This window comes from Sardina pilchardus, chromosome 6 (assembly GCF_963854185.1).
Source record: "Sardina pilchardus chromosome 6, fSarPil1.1, whole genome shotgun sequence".
Lineage (NCBI taxonomy): Eukaryota > Metazoa > Chordata > Actinopteri > Clupeiformes > Clupeidae > Sardina > Sardina pilchardus.
Window position 1 is genome coordinate 34,923,893 of NC_084999.1, and position 17,965 is coordinate 34,941,857.

The 17,965-nt window shown below is 37.6% G+C and overlaps 1 protein-coding gene across 1 annotated transcript in view; it reads left to right on the forward strand.

Annotated features, from left to right (window-relative positions):
- The window catches only part of st14 (ST14 transmembrane serine protease matriptase), a 58,305-nt gene that overhangs the window by 1,475 nt on the left and 38,865 nt on the right, over window positions 1–17,965 (forward strand). The window contains exons 3-5 of the mRNA XM_062539670.1: window positions 563–710; window positions 1,002–1,165; window positions 14,131–14,201. Of these exons, the coding sequence (XP_062395654.1) occupies window positions 563–710; window positions 1,002–1,165; window positions 14,131–14,201 (383 nt within the window). The remainder of the gene's footprint in view (window positions 1–562; window positions 711–1,001; window positions 1,166–14,130; window positions 14,202–17,965) is intronic.

Here is a 17,965-nt window from a genome sequence, read left to right on the forward strand (position 1 = left end):
TTTCCTCATGACAGCCTACATACAATGTAGCCTGCATCAAACATTTTACGTAACATACCAAGATAACACGATGTGTACAGTATTTTGTATTATATCCATCGGTAATGTACAGTAGCCTATGAATTTCCATGTAGGTCTACACAATCATTTAAGATTAAGATAGAGAACCTAGACACCCATTAAGTATCATCTGTAAACAGCAGCCATGCTTCCTGTTTGAGCTAAATTAACTGATACAATGAGGTGGTCAAAGTGGCTGCGATTGTTCGAAGCGACTGAAATGTGTGAACATGACACTGTTTGATTGATACCTTTGCAAGTCTTCCTCTACATTCATGATGCATGTTACAGGAATTATTATGTGCAAATCTGAATACACTGCACAAGATCTTGGCAAATGTGTTAGCATAGAGAAATTGTCCATATGACCAAGTTCCTGGGAGGTGATGTAATGGCAAAACTGGATATAAAGCCCCGAGGACTTACTGAGAATGAGTGTGCACTTATGCCAATTATTAAGTCTATGACAAGTCTACTGTCTATATCTTTTCTTCAACTCTAGGGGTTTAAAGGTCAACACGAGCATGTCACTTTTCTGACAAATCAAGAGAAGGTCACATCCAAGAGGAAGATAGCTGTGGTGTTGGGAGTCATCCTCACACTGCTGGTTATTGCCGCTGTTGTAGGGGTGTTACTATGGATTTTCATTGGTAAGTAAGTCTGGTGTTGCTTTTTTTCTGCTGTGTCATTGTTTTACAGTCTTACAGTTTGTTATTGTTTATGTGGGATAAAACTATCATTGGCAATTCAGGTCAGGTCAAGTTTGTCTAGCGCTTTTCATACAAAGATAATTCAATATGCTTCACAGAAACAAAAGCAAAGAACAATACTGTAGTTAACAAAAATTGTATATAAAGTAAAGTGTATTAATGTGTAACTTGACCTTGCTGACCTTCTGCCTACTACTACTATAATTTATTGACATACATACATGTGATCAGGTAAGCATGATTCTGAGGAAAATGCCACCTTAAGCCAGAAGCGGAAACCAGTGGCGAGGGTCTTCAGTGGTCACATGCAGTTGTCTGGAATTCAATATATGGATACTCTAGAAGATCCCGCCAGCAGAGAATTTGAAATTAGGGCTGACACCTTGGAAGAAACTGTGAGTAAATTCATACGCCTAGAATGCTGTTACATTGGTATAAAATATATCAGTCAGTGTGATCCCTGCCTAAACCTGAACTTCACAGAGGATTATCACATTTTGTTTATCATGTAGTGGTTACACAGTGAACACCTTTGAACTTCTGCGATTGGTTGCCTAAACAAAGGTAGTGTCCATATTTGGACTGCATAGCGTCATGCAGGAAAGACAGAGCTTCACAACAGGACTTGACATGATATGTTTTGGATCATGGTCATGGTGACATGAATACAGAATACATGCTAAGGTAGCAAACTATCCTAAAGTCCAGCTAAAGTCTCGCTGGAAATTGACAGTCACAAAGTGTTATCCTTTTAGGGCGTTCCACCTCTCACACGTGCGTCCTGATGCGAGAATGGTGGCTTGTATACAGCTTTTCGATATGCCTTGTCGTTCTCCCGTTATTCCAGTTTTTCCGGTCGATTTTTTCCCATAGGAATGAATGGAAAAGCGATTTTTGAGCACTGATGCCCACACATTTTTCCACCTGTAGCCCAAACCGTAAGACATAAAGTCATGAAATGTGGTACGCTGATAGAGGAGACTACCCTGATGGACACCACCAAGTGTCATGCTCGCCACTCTCACGATATAGCGGCATCAACTGGTCAAAGTTGGAAAACACGTTTATGCCCGTAACGTTTGATCCGTATGGCCGATTTTGATAAAACATATACCATTGGAATCCTCTGACTCAGCCGATTCCAACGCACCATATGACGTCATTTTCCGCCATGATGGATTTTCCACCATTTTGAATTTTGTCTAAAGTCAAAGTAAAGCGACTCTGGCCGCATAGTTGATCCGATCGTCATGAAACTTGGCACGCGTAATCTACAGACCAAGCCGGATCAACCGCCTTGATTTCGCCTTCATACGTCCAAGCGTTCGCCTGTGACAACCAATTAAATTCAGTGTGCCTATCTTGGAAATGCTGCGACGTATGAAAGCCATATTTGGTGGGATGACTTGAGACGTGTGTGTTGGCGAATGTATGCTATTAATCGGAATAGCTCATCTTAAATTGCTTAGGAAATGCCAAAAAGACATTTCAGAGTGATCTAAGATACAATGTTGATATTTAAAAAAAAAATCATAAGTATGCCAATTCTTGTAAAATGAACTGGGAGATTGGCCATAGTTCTGTCGATGTTCTGTACCGGACTATGGTTTCATAGCGCCACCCAACTTGACACCATGTCACTGTACATTTAGTAAGCGACTGGACATCTGAGGACGTCCGCAACGGTATCACACCATTGAATGTCTAGACTTGTCCACGTCGGCGACTTATCCAAGGCTTCATGAATCTTAGCAATGCCATAACCTCGAGAGGCAAGTGTGGACTCACTCGCTGTTAAACAGATTGTACGTTCATTTTGTAAATATAGTCGAACTCACAAGACTTTTCATAGCAATGGTGTATTTTGGACGATTTGTAACAGTTTCTCTTCGTAATGAATTACTATTTAGAAACATAATCGAAATGATTATAGAACATTATTTGATATCTTTGTGTTATTTTGAGAGGAATTCGATTTTATTTCTTGTTATATACCATAATTGACCGGAGCATTCTGGGTAAATCACTCCCTTAGAAAGACCGCTCCTGCAGGCATGCACCAGTCATTATGTTTGTGCAATTTCTGAGCGAGAGAGACATTGTGCTATCTTTGGCGTACATGTGCATAATTGACCATAAAGTGAGTTTGATACCTCATTCCTACATGTTTATTCTTTAGTCAATAATATTGTCACGGTCTGAGCCGACCAAGATTTCATTTATGTTATTGCACTCAGTATTTACCAGTAATTTGTTATGTTAGAGCGCCATCTACTGGCCTTAATCAAAACTACTTTGGAGTGTAGTAGGCTAGTAAATACTTCCTGCTTAGCGTTCCTGTACAAACGAGAGAAGTCAATAGGCGCGTTCAAGTTCAACTCCAAATGACCTCTTGCAGCAACGAGAGCTGCCGGCTTCCCGTAGTCTAGACTTGACCATGTGACGAAACATGAGGCACGGACCCGCATGGACCCTTGTGGATATGAAGAGGCATCTAAACACCTGCACATACGTCAGGGATGTAAAAGCCAATTAGGGCAAAGACCTGACCTCATGAAGGCAGGGTCTAGGCTCCGCAGCGCTCCGCAGTACCTAGAGGGCTGCTGCGCCGCTGCTCAGCAGCCGCCTTGCCACGCCTTGCTCCCGCGATAAGTTGAGGCCATGTGATACCAACTGCAGAGTCGAAAACACACCCATCTAGACCATCGTGGACAGATTTTTAACCACGTGCATCTTGTGCTGCGCAGTTTTTGTGCTGCGCAGCAATCTTGAATGCGCCTAATGAGATGATTCACACTGGTTGCTGTCTCCATACAATTTATGTTTTTCACCTGCTATAGTTATTTCTTACCCATACGAAGGCAATGCCTGTAAGTATACATTGTTCTAGTGAAATATGTGTTTAGACAGAAGTACAGGAAATAAGCTATGTTCAAGAGAAAGATTGTTTTGTTTTTTGAAATGGCAAAATGGCAATTTGCTATGTGCGTGGCTACCATTGTGTGTGTGTTATATAGCCTATAGACAAGACAAATGGACTGAAAATAGTTCATTTTTGTATTCACAGTTTTACAGCATAAATGAAGGAAAGGTTTCCTGCATCAACATTCTTTGTTCGTCCTAGCCTAGCGATTGTAAACTTGCTGGATAGCTGAGAACTAGCCAGTACAAATATATTTTACTGTTCAGCATATTATGTTGTAATATGCCTGAAACATGTTTAAAGTCTTTAGAAGACGTAACGGAGATAAGGCCTATTGTTTACTTTCGCTTTGCATTTTTGTATACTGGTATACTGCTTTTGTATCCGTTGTGTATCATTTGAATGTGTACAAGTTTACATCGACAGTATGAGGTATTAGCGTGTAGAATTCATTATAGTTTGAGTGATTATGTAGAAAAGGCCGGGACTTTTGTGTGTTCGCTGTGATAGCATTTGTCGCGATATTTCATATGGTAAACTCGCGTGCCTTCCTGTTAAGTTTCCTATTTCTGTTAGTACCTGCAGAGACGTGCAAGTTAATTAACGAGATAATTAATTTACCTTTTGACAATTCCTGCAGTTATCCTGAGTAATCCAGTCTTTGACATTCAGAATTGTGAGTCATTGACGAAAAGTAAGTTTGTATGATGTTTACATCGAGTTAATTCACACTGGCAAGCAAGAGGTTTGCGGTAACACTTTACATTACAGATCGGTAATAAGTGGGTAATGTTATGGTAATATATATGCAATTTCATGGTAATAATATTTTTAAACCACATATTACAAATAATTAATGTCTAATTTCTAGACAATTACTGTGCAATTACCATGCAACAACAATGCAAATAACTTGGGTAAAATAAAATGGTTATAACTGCTGTAAATATGGGTAACACTTTATAATAACTACACACAATTCATCATCTATTAAGCATTTGTTAACTATTAGTTAATGGTTTGTTCATCATTAGTAATTAATTGTTCATGCATAATTTATCATCACTTAAGCATTTGTTCACAAAGTTATGATTGGTTTGTTCATAGTGAATAAGCCTTTTTCTAAAATATGTATAAATTGTTGCTAATACTTAATATAACATGCAATAACATTTTGTTAATTAAATACTATTCATTATTTAACAGTTGTTATATATGCACTAATGATTAGTAAGGATGTGAATACATGTTTTATAAACCACTTCCTAATACTATAATTCATGATTAACTCAGGAGTTACAAGTGGTTAGTTAATGATTTTTGTGAGCTCATCTAAAGTGAGGACTTTTTATGCCTTGCTACACATTTGCAAATAAGTTGTAAATACTACGTTCACATTCATTCATTAAGCCGACAATTTTATCCAGAGCGACATACACAATAATATCAATTAAATTAAACACAACCGCAGAAGCTGAGATTCGAACCTTCAACTGAACAGGCGACAGAATGATAGCCCTGCTCCTTCACCACTACACTACCTCTGCTACTATTCTGACATGGATGGGATCTACTTTTAGTTGTTTTCAGAGGACTACTTTCCTGTTATGCGTATGACTACATTTGATGTAGCACTAAGCAGCGCATTGATACAATAGTTAGAGAGTTAAAGCATACAAGTAAATAATTGACTGACGTATACTGAAGTGAAGTTAACCAAGTAAAAACATTGTCACTTTACTCTGGTGTTTATTGATTGTTTGTTGTGAAGTGAAGAACATAACATCCGCTCAGTTAGAAACACATAAAACTATGCAAGAGTGTCTTCTACTACACACTGTTAAGCATTAATTTTGAAGCATAATTCCTAAATTAACTCACATCTGTAAATCATGCCTATAAACACAATTATAAATGTTTGTTCATAGCAAACACGCGCATCTGTTTTATATTTCTGAATTTATAGCTACAATAGCCATGAGCAGGCGTAGTGTAGTGGATAAGGCATTGGGCTAGCATGCTGTAAACCTAAGAATATTGGGGGTATCCCCGGGTGCCACCATTGTGGCCTTGCTCTTTAATTTCATTGATAGTGTAAGTCTCTTTGGATGAATGTGTCTTAATAAATGCAACTGTAACCTTTATAACTCATTTGTAAATATGTAGCAAGGCATATACAGTCCTCACTTTAGATGAGCTCACAAAAATCATTACCTAACCACTTGTAACTCCTGAGTTAATCATGAATTACAGTATGAGAATTAACATAGGAGTAATACTTTACAAATGATGATCAAAGCATATACTAATAGTTTGTAACTGGTTCATAATAGGGAGATGATTTCATTTATAAATGGTTGTTTCATTATTTATAAGGCATAAATGATGTATTTACAAACATTTGTTTTATTTACTATGAACAAACCATTCATAACTTTGTGAACAAATGCTTTAGTGATGATGAATTATGCATGAACAATAAATTACTAATGATGAACAAACCATTAACTAATTATTAACAAATGCTTAATAAATGATAAATTGTGTATAGTTATTATTAAGTGTTACCTAAATGGGTACTTACCAAAGCAATAAATGTTTAGGATTGACTTATTGTGACATAATATTTCTGTAATTATACCAACATGATGGTGCTATGAAGGACTACATAGTAACTTCTAAGTGTTATGGCACAATTACATAGTGGTCAGTAGTTTTTGTAGTAGTTAGTTTGATGGTAAAATGTGACCTGTTATCGGTTATTATGATGAAATAAATAAGATAATTTCACCTTTTCACGTCTTTTCGAAAGGATTTCAACAACTCCCCACCGCACAGAAAACCTTTCGAAAAGACAAAACAGTATTTTACAGCCCTGATACCATATAGTTATTGTGAAATTACCTCATTTATTTCATCATAACAACAGATAACAGGTCACATATTATGTCACAATAAGTAAATCCTAAATATTTATTGCTTCGGTATGTACATATTTACAGCAGTTATTACCATTTTATTTTACCCTTAAATCCAAGTTATTTGCATTGTTGTTGTATGGTAATTGCACAGTAATTGTCTAGAAATTACACATTAATTATTTGTAATATGTGACCCTGTAAAGCGGAACCAGTCGTTTCGGTAAAATTTATTAAATTAAGTTATTGTGCTCACGTGAACGGCCATAAACTAAGCTTTCCAACGATGTGTATATCGAGGGTATTACACAAACTATCGCTAAGATAACCGCATCCAAAGTTGACATGGTTCTCCTGTCACGATATGCCAGAAGAGGAGAAATCACCTTTTTAAGCGGCGTGTGCACAACGGGAATGACAGCAAATGTGTTGAATCTTCGCCGGGTTTAACAGTCAAAACTTATGTTTTTCCGTGAAATGCGTTCACGATATGAAACTGTAGACTGTATACAGTCGAATTATGCGAAAACGTGAAATTCAACATTTTAACCCAGAAGTTTGTTATTTTTGATTTTCTCAAAATAACGTTGTGCGCAAAACGACTGATTTCACTTTGAATGGTCACATATGTGGTTTAAAAATATTATTGCCATTAAATTGCATACATACTACCATAATATTACCCACTTAATACCGATTTGTAATCTAAAGTGTTATCAGGTTTGCTAATATAGACTAGTTAAACTTGCTCTTGACATAATTTCCATGAAGTAATAGTGTAAGTGTTCTCTGAAATTATAATACTTGTGTTGTGTTTCGCTTAGGAATCTACCGTTTAGCGTTACTGTTGTAAGGATGTTGCATCTCCAAATGGAGGAAGTTTTTACATGACGTACTAGTTAACGCTAGTACACCGTACCATTTTACGCCGCTAGATGGCGTAATTGACCACATAATAACTGTAGTCACGAACAAAAAGGTTCCTTTTCTATCTTGAAGGGGTTAGCGTTGCTGTTTGTGTGTCCTTGTTTACAATTCAGTTTAATGAGCTTAGTATTGATGCATTTCTGTATGCTGCAGATATATTATTTGTAAGACTAGAACCTAAATTGTAGTTGTTTGTATCTTATTTCAGACTAAATAGCCATCTACCTATATTTCTCTGTATACATATGGAAATCCTGAATGTCTCTGCTTGAACAATACAAAGTTAAACCCCATCTCTTCTCCGTCCTATATTCTAACCGATATACCATCCAGTATAGCGCCACTACCCTACCTGAATCAGTGCAAACCTATAACCCCCCCAGTAATAATAGTAATAATAATTAGGTAAAAAATAATAGTTTCCGCTTTAGGGAGAATTTCCAGAATTCCCCTACAGCTAAGGAAAGTGGGAGCTACGTTTTTTGACTCGGTAGGCAAGCTTATGTGTGGAGACTTAAACTGTGAAGTTTGGCCCACTTATTGTATAGCAGTTAACAATTCTAGGTCCAATTAATTACATCCAACACAAAGTGTTATAGAAAGTATTACTGTGTGTTTCATTTAACTATTGTTCATGGTAAACATTTAATTAATTTAGGCTATGGGTGGTATAGGTGAATTATTACCACACAGTTACTATTTAGAACTACGTAATCCTTAATTGAGATTTCATTGAAAGTGATAGGTTGAACTTTTAAAAAGGGCTTTAAAAAATATTTTTGTACTTTAATTTTATGATGTCATACTGAACTGAATTCTAAGAGTTAAAAACAAAGGATACAATAAATGTTTTCTGATGGTTGCATAGTATTTCATTTAAGATAAGCTATATCTATAGCTATAGCTATATCAAAGCAGGTAGAAGTAACTGTAGTCACTTGACATAACTGAGGATTTACATATTCCCACCAGGGCAGTGGTAAAGACATTCTTCAGTGGAGGCACCACACTAGTTAATCACGCTATCAACATCTTCTTACCTTTAACTTTATGGTGGACAGTGAGTCCAGCAAATTGAGAACCTAGGATCCTGTTTATGTTCATGAATGTGACTCCAGTATATGTTGAGACATAAGGGTGGAAAAATAGGTTATATTTATATAATGCAAATTATTAAGTTAACAATGTCATCGAATATGTTGTACAAACAAGAAGAGCGAAATGGTAAACTTTTAAGAAATCATCATCCACATCATAGTTTGTCGCTGTGTGGGGTTATGGACTTGACAGTTTTGCATGGAATTGCCTATACAGTATATACATGTATTTATTAAGATTTGACACATTGCAGTTGTTTAATGCTGGGGTTATTTATAAATCAAAGAATTGTGGGTAGATGTGGGTAAACTGTGCAACATGCAGTTTGTGGACAAGAGGCAGACGTAACAGATATTTGGGTTTGAAGGGGTGGTGTGTATGTGTGTGTGTGTGTGTGTGTGTTTGTGTGAAAGTCTTCATTGCTGGTGCCGTTGTGGGTCAACTCAGCAACATGCAGTTTGTGGCAGGGGCGTGTCTAGGGGGAGGCTGGGGGAGGCAGTGCCTCCCCAAAGATAACCTCTGCCACCCCAGAGAAATGATCTGCGACGGGCGAAAAATGGAAAATGCACACCCATACTTCTCTGTTGGATTATTCACGAAGTTCTAGTCATACTAATATATAGTGTCACTTGTTGACAGAGCACGATGTTAGCTTTCTGATGGTATTAAGAACTTAGTTGCTGTAATAAGGGTTCGCGAGAAAATCAATATGAATTTAGGCAAGGCCTGCATTAACATTCGCATTATCTGCGAAAAGTGCAAAATGCACACCCATTCTTCTGTATTGGATTGCTCACGAAGTTCTAATCACACTGATATCACATGCATATCACCTGACAGAGCACGATCTTAGCTTTCCGATGATATTAAACACCAGTTGCTGTAATAAACAGTTCGCGAGAAAATCAACCTGAATTTACATGAAATGTAGCCTAATCGTTTTTATTCCATCTCCACAACATCACCCTCGGTAAAATATCTCAAGCTCTTTGTTCAACCTACACGTGGCAAACCATATCAAAACAAATGGCAGACCTTACCAACTACGAGGCTATAAAGCATTCATTTGTACAATAAGCCATTCCCGAGTAATCCAGCTTTTAAATTGCAGGCAGCACATACACATGCAGGTCTCCAACTTCGCTCTGTATGTAATAGCACCCCACAATAATCACTGCATGCATATTGTGCTCTTATTGTTTGCTTTTTTGAACGTTTATTTAAACTACAGTACATAGAATCAACGCATTGCTTCCACATAGTTCTATGCATTATGCCTGCCTATTTTAGACTAGCCGAATATCATTACTGAAGCCTAATTGCTCTCACGTTCTCTTAAAGTGACAGGCACTCAATGACATTAAAGATAGCCTAAATGTAAATCAATATGACAATCATGTAAAATGTGAGTCAAAATAAAAAAATCTATATGAAATGGTCAACTTAATATAACTAATTACGCATAGGCTAGCCTATCATAATGTAAACTTAATATGAATTTCAAAATGTTTGAAATACAAACAAAGCGTGTGTTGGGGGAAGAATATGCCTTGTAATGTCTTTGATCTCCACTGGTGTGGTTGGACTCCCAAATCAAATCAATACCAAATCAGTATCAAAACAATTGTGACACATAGTCTTATGTATTTTTCATTGACTACTGTATGTCTCCTGGCTGATGCATGAGAGATAGATAGATAGATAGATAGATAGATAGATAGATAGAATGGCTACAGATCATCTATGATTCTGTATATATTATTGTATTAAATGTGAGATGTATCAGTCACAACACCACTACAAATGATATTGGGAAACCCATACATTTATTCACCTGGTTTAACAACTACTACATTGTTTAGTCTAGAGCCTAGACTATGGGCCCTGTGAGTCTGCCAAGTGGCCATGCGCTAAAGGATCATGCTTTTTTTGTTGCCACCCCAAATAAGCCAAATGCCCCCCCAAAGATTGCATCCTGGTAACCCCTCTGGTTTGTGGACATGAGGCAGATGTAACGGACTGACGCCTCTGTTTGAAAGAGGTGTGTGTGTGTGTGTGTGTGTATGTGTGTGTATGTGTGTGTCTGTGTGTGTGTGTGTCTTCATTGTCGGTGTACAGTATTTCTGAATATGAATGCTGTCTGGACAGGAAATGGCATAGCTTTTATCACATGCAACCAATCCAAAATCGATTTCATATTCAGAAACGTTAACCAGTAACAGCCTGGTTGCTTTGACATCAAAACCAAATTTGATCCTATTACACCTTTTGAACGGGTGAGTCGTCCTGTTTATTTTACCATCAATTTGAGGCTATAACACATTGCAACTTAAGTTGCAAGGTGAACAGGGAATAAACTGCGGATGTTCCCGCGAAACAGGATAGCTATACTCCTAACATTACTCGTATTTGTTCTAGAAACATGCCTAGTTCCTTAGGCTCCTTCCTTCCTTCAGTGGTTACGTGTTTCATGCTGGCTACACGTGAACAACTCATACATAATTCAACACAAGGTCTACAGACCTTAGAGGTGTACATTTAATTTCCATACATCAAAGAGTTCGCCCCTGGCAGCCAATCAAATTCGATGGCGAAGCCTCCAAAACAGGAAGTGAGGTCAAATCTCGGAAACGCTTTGAGGTGTCAAGACCATATTTGGCGGGATGATTTTGGACACCATCCAAAGTAGCCTCAGTAAATTTGGTGTCATTTTGCCACTAGGGGGCAATTAGTAAAAATGCATTTTGGCTCATATCTCTTTACGTCTTTGGGATGACATCCACATTTTTACATTGGAGGTGCTCTGGGACATACCACTGATGAACCTAGGCAACCCGTCACGTCAGTGTAAGAATTCGGCAATCGAGGGCAACGCCACCAAACTCGAAGCAGCTTGCGGCGGGTTGGAGCAAGCACACTTCGCACTTTCCCACCGGGAAATAATTTCTAGTTGTAAACAGAGTTCTCGAAGTTCGTGTCTAGAAGCCTGGTGCTTATGACGCAAATGGACCCGGGTGCGCAGACAAACATGTAATGTGAGTACAGACCAACTACGGTAGAAGTAACCGCACTCGGGTCCGGTCCAGTTAAACGGACGTAGTGTGAAAGCAACCTTAGATTCTCTTTTTTTCTCCAACAGACACTTTCTTGATCAGTATTTTCTAATTTTTGACACATACAGTATGTTAAGTTTAGATCAGTAATGTGTCTGTTAATGTAATAATAGTGAACAAATCTGAAAATATGCTACTTTTGTATGTATTTATACCAGTGGTGGTTGCTGCTATTTGGAATAGGGGAAGCTCTGATAAAAAAAAAATGGTCAGTTATTAAATTAATATTATTGCAGCTATATTGTTATTTTTGGGGAAAATCTATCCCAAAACAGAGTAGACCAAACAGTATAGCCTACAGGGTTCTGAGACATGGCAACTGGCTTGGTTAGAAGAACTAAGCTTACATTTTACCAGTTCACTTTGGGGGGTTAAATATGCCACTGTATTTGTAGCCTACTAGAGTTATTACAATTATAGTATGTGACTATTCCTACGTTCATCTGCCTTGCTGTTTTATTTTGAATCTCCCCATGGCTGATAAAACTCAAGTAAACATTTGCATAATTTAGCTAAGCTACAGTTATATATTGAGCTATAACCTCAATACACTACTGAAAAAAAAGCAAATCACAAACTCTGTAACTCCACATTACAGTTTTATTTATAGGATAGGCCCTAAACAAAAGCTGCAATAGAATTAAAAATTTGAGCTGCAACTTGCCTTGCCTCTTGACTTCACCTGCCAACCCCATAACGTTCCGTAACTTTCACGCATCCCTGAACTTGATACCAGAGCCCGTCTATCTCTGTTGAAACTCTTCCTGTCCAATCACGACATATGCTGTCAATCAAAAAATGATTGACAGCATATGACGGTTCCTCCAATCATCATACAGAAGCTCGGTGTCTGGGCCATCCCACATCCCTATTCACCCCCAGAGAAGCCGGGCTTCCCTGGAAATGACGATTTTGTGGCGTTTATCCAATAAACATCTAACTTTTTCTGCACTGAGACCAGCCCACTCTGTAGTGCCATTGAAGTCCAGTGAAGCCGAGCATCTGTGGGGCTTTTAATGGATGGTGTCGTCACAGCAATGTATTAGGTGTGCGAAATCACGCTAGATGAGTGGCAAAACGAAACGATGGCTATATAACGATATTGCCTTGAAGTTGAACACGTTTTTAGCATGTTCTAGTTGGAGTATTAGGCTGGCTTATGTAACCTAATAGGCATTATTTGATGCAATTTTCTGTGATATTTTAGAGGAGGCTGAGCTTTCTTAGTCCAATCGCCTCTGATTTATACCTATTCAAGATTAAAGGTAGGGTATGGGATTCTCTTTTCTGGCCATTTTTGCAAAATCACTTGAAATCCTATTACTAACCCACTTACAGTCATCGTTCATCTGAATTTTCGTTTGTGCATGATTGCACAATGTTCATGTTCTCCATGTTCTTCAAAGGCAAGAGTTGAAGGAAAGAGGGTAGGACTATTTGAGTTGTGTATTTTCAAAAATCTACCGGACGTTTTACGAATCCCATACCATACTTTTAAAGCAGATGAATTATTCAAAAATTATACAGAGGTGCCACTTACCACTTAAAATGAGGCACTTGCAATGAGTAGAAGTTAGTGAAAGTGGCTGTTATTCTATAGGTCCTGGGTTCAAATACTGCATCAGAAAAGACATTTTGGTGTCCCCAGTTCTACTTGGAGGGAACATAGAATTTAAAACTGTGTTTATCTTGGCATCATTGAATAACGGCAGTTCGGTATTTAAAATGGACAGACAGGGAACCTCAAAATCCCATTGTCACCTACTTCATATGCAAATCCCACAACTTGAAATTACTGTTGTAAAACAGGCAAATCATAGCAAAGTTGTATTTTGACAAGAGGATTCTTTGTCACCATGCAGCTCAGCTACAGCAAGTCCTGCCCTCCTTACTAGGTTTGAGAATTGAAAACCCATTAACCCTCGTAATTCTTCAATCAAGTGTGGTTACAATAGAAGGAGTAGCCATTACATTGGTCATTTTTACAACGTCAACCAGTTGGCAGCTCTCACTCCCTAAAACCCCATGAGTGAGTGGGTGGGTGAGCCTGCAGCTGCCACAGTGGGTTATAGTCACAAATACTGTATATCACAAATTCTTCAAAAAAGTATTGAGGATTATTTTGATCATTAACTCATTAGACCCCAATCATTGCCAATTGTGATCTTTTATCATTTGATTGGATTATTTGCATCATGATCACATTTGTATTGTTGTTAATACTCTTTCAATCAAATATTCTTTAACGCTTTCAACTATTGTTTTTGAGTATGATCTGATGTCATAGCGCTGTGATATTTGTTGTAGCAGCAGCATACAGACCCCCCAGCTAAAAATGGTATGTCATTGTTTCTTATTCCTTTTGTGATCTACATTTTCAGTTGAAGAAAACATACATGAAAGACCCAATCCTTGCAAAGTTCTTCACAAAGTCAACCATTACAGCCTTCAGGTAGGGCTCAAATTTTTCCTGGTATTGTAAGACAATGTCTTGTAATTATTGTAGTGCTTTTGTAATGTGTTACATGTCACAAATAATTGAACTCATTGTTGTATGATATGATTTGAATGGGTATGTGAAACTAAAGTGTTCTCATGCCAACATTATACCAAATACAACTACAGCTGTCCAAGAAAAACGTAAGTGATTGAATGTACATTCAACTCTGGCACACATGGGGATGTAAACATAAGGTGAACAATGAAATAGAATACTTGTATGATTGAGAGCTATGTTTTTTTGTTAAAGGTTGGGTACGGAATTCGCAAAACGGCCGGCAGATTTTGAATACATACAACCTCAAGTCCCGCCCTCCATGCACCAACGAAAATTATGCGCGAGAGCGAGCCAGGCTAAATGAAATGCCAGCCTGGCGTCTACAGCACTATGAGCTCTAGTCTCCATACAATCGCCCACATCAACTTCCCCAATTACATTCTTTATTCACCTCCAAAGGGTTGTAGGTAATAGTTCCACAAATCAGACAAGGCAGATGATTTTATAGCCTACATTATGGTAAAAGCACCTTAGTCTACCAGCCCTTTCGTTCGGAAATTCTAAAACAACGATGCATTTTAATACACCAAAATAACATTTGATATAGGCTACCTTACATCTTTCAGTAGCCATAGGTGTGTATATTTGAACAGAATCTGGTTCTTACCAGGGCGTTTATCTTCTGAAATATCTGAGTTTAGTGCTGGCCGGCTGGTTCGCCTATTCCACTGTAGCTCCAAGCGGTTAAGTTTCGATTTCATGTTTACAACACTCTTCGAGTCACGGTAAAATGTAATTTTTGCTACATAGCTTATTTATTGCGTGGTTTATTGAGTTTCCGTAGGTATCCGCTGCCTTAGTATGTATAGAAATGAAGTGACACATACAATTTGAGGGGAACATTATGGGACGTGTAGCAGGCCTACACTGTAAAAAAAAATCCCGTTAAAAAACAGGAATCAACTGGCAGCAGGGTTTCCAGGCAATTCCTGTTATTTAACGGTGGCCTGGTTTAACATTAAGTTCCTGTAAAATAACAACATTAACTTAATGTAAATTATCAGGAAACAACTGTTAAGATTTCCAGGAGCTTCCTGTTATTTAACAACTTTCTTGCGGAATTTGTAAAATTACAGGAAATAAGTGCCATTTGACTACTGTCAAATCAGCATATTAAAAGGTGTCTTTACTATTGTAACCTTGAAGAATACAAGTTGGTTTAGCAATATTAGACTATGTTCACAATAAAGCTGGATTTAGAAACATCAACCTGACATTATAGCCTAAAATAAAGGTCCAGCTCTTGCATAATTGTGCTCTTGCACAACGGTGCCAAAGCTGAAAATAGTAAAGAAATGTTAAGGGAAAAAATCGAATATCTGAAGCATATGCCAAGAATAATAGACAAAGCATAACTAATTAAACATTTAACTCATTTTATTACATGTCAAAGATACAAATCCATTTTTTCCACATCAGTTATCATTGTTTGTTGTTTAATTGTTTATTTGTTATTTAACTGAATAACAAATTTAACAAGTATGTTATTTCACATCACAAACAGCAAATGTAGTAGTACATAGTGATTAAAGCAAATGTATTTACTATAATGATATTTTTAGTATCAGTGAATAAAGCACAGAGGTAAAAAACAAAAACATTGCATTAGGCTCATGTATGAATGAACAGTATGTATGTGTATAAAATAATAATAATTATTATTATTATTATAGAAAACATCGCATTAGGCTCATATACACTATATTGCCAAAGTATTTTGTCACCTGCTTTGACCCCCATATGAACTTCAGTCACATCCTATTCTTAATCCATAGGGCTTAATATGACATTGGTCCACCCTTTGCAGCTATAACATCTTCAACTCTTCAGGGAAGGCTTTCCACAAGGTTTAGAAGTGTGTTTACGAATGAATTAGAGCACAGACTGAGAGCCTGTCCAACATCAGTGTGTGACCTCACAAATGCACTTCTGGAAGAATGGTCAAAAATGCCCAAAAACACACTCCTAAACCTTGTGGAAAGCCTTCCCTGAAGAGTTGAAGCTGTTATAGGTACAAAGAGTGGACCGGCGTCATATCAAACCCTATGAATTAAGAATAGGATGTGACTGAAGTTCATATGGGGGTCAAGGCAGGTGACCAAATACTTCTGGCAATATAGTGTATGTACAGAATGTATGTGTACGTACAGTATGTATTATTAGAAAAAGAATAATTACAGAAAACAAAAACATTGCATTAGGCTTGTGGCTATTGTGTGCTATGTGGTTCTGTATGCAATCCTAAAGAAGAACCCATCAAGTAACATTCACTTTACTGTACTTTCTGATTGTACATCTCTTCTGGGCCTTTTTTCTGCATGAGAGAGAGAGAGAGAGAGAGGGAGAGAGAGAGAGGGGGGAGAGAGAGAGTTACTAAGACTGATGGAGTATATTAGGATTCAAGCAGGGTCCTAAGGAAGGCAGTTGTCATCTTGGAGGTGTGTTCTTAAAGCAATATAACACTCATGGTCGCGGTCTTGATAGCGGATAAGTAACCACAGCCTTGCAAAATACGCTACGCTATATTCCTTTTATACAACAGTCCCATTGCCAACTTACATACTTTTAAGACACAAAATAGTATTTTTCACTGTTAAGTGTTTATTTCTGTTCGTTCATCCTCCACATCAAAAAATAGTTCTGGACAGCAGATTCAGACTACATTGTGTGCTTACATACTTGCAAAAGTGTTCGGCTGTTGCAGAAAGAAATGGCCCACTATTAACAACTATTCATCCAATGCTGCAAAAGCACATTCTGTTTACTACTCTAACATCATTTTAAAAGGCTAACTGAGAAAACATTTAAAAACCCTTTTGCAATTATGTAAGCACAGAATGTAATCTGAAAACTGCTGCCCTGGGTAAAAAAGCAATGCAAATGATATCAGTTGGTATTCTGTCTATAATGGAGTGGAATAAAAAAAAATATCTATGCGTCTCCAAACCTTTGACTGTGGTGATACAGTACATGTACTTGACACTTACCTCAAACGTGGTGTCTGCCTTGAGAGGCAATTGCCACCCCTGTCCCTGGCACCAATCAATCAATTTGTCATGGAATGTTTCTTTCCGCTTCCTGCAAGAAAAGGTTATATAGCCTAGATCATTTAATCGTTTCAAATGTTCTAATATAGCCTACACGTCTACATTACTGGCTGCTGTAGAAAATGCATTGTTTCACCTCTTGGAATTCTTGATTCTTTGACTGGGAAAAATAAAACTATATCACATTTTAATTGTAGATATTCATATAATTTAGGACCTTACCTTGCTCCAGAAATCCTGATTAAGCCTACCTTACACTGACAAACTTTGACAAGATTTGGGAAAGATTCTTGAAAGATTGTAGTCTTTTGAGTAGCCTAAAACTTGAATGAGGGGCATTATATTATATTAGTTAAGACTACAATCTTGTCAAGAATCTTTCCCAAATCTAGTCAAAGTCTGTCAGTGTAAGGTAGTGCTAGGCTTTGCAGCTCCATCCAGTACACCACTACGTTCCTTGATAACCTTATTGGAAAAAAATAAGGACGTTAACACATAAAAAACAACAACAACAATGAAACATTCCTGCAAACGGCAAGCTAAAACCTGATCAGCGGATATATTCACCTGTATTGGCAACACAACCTTCGAAATTTGAAGTTCAAATTAACG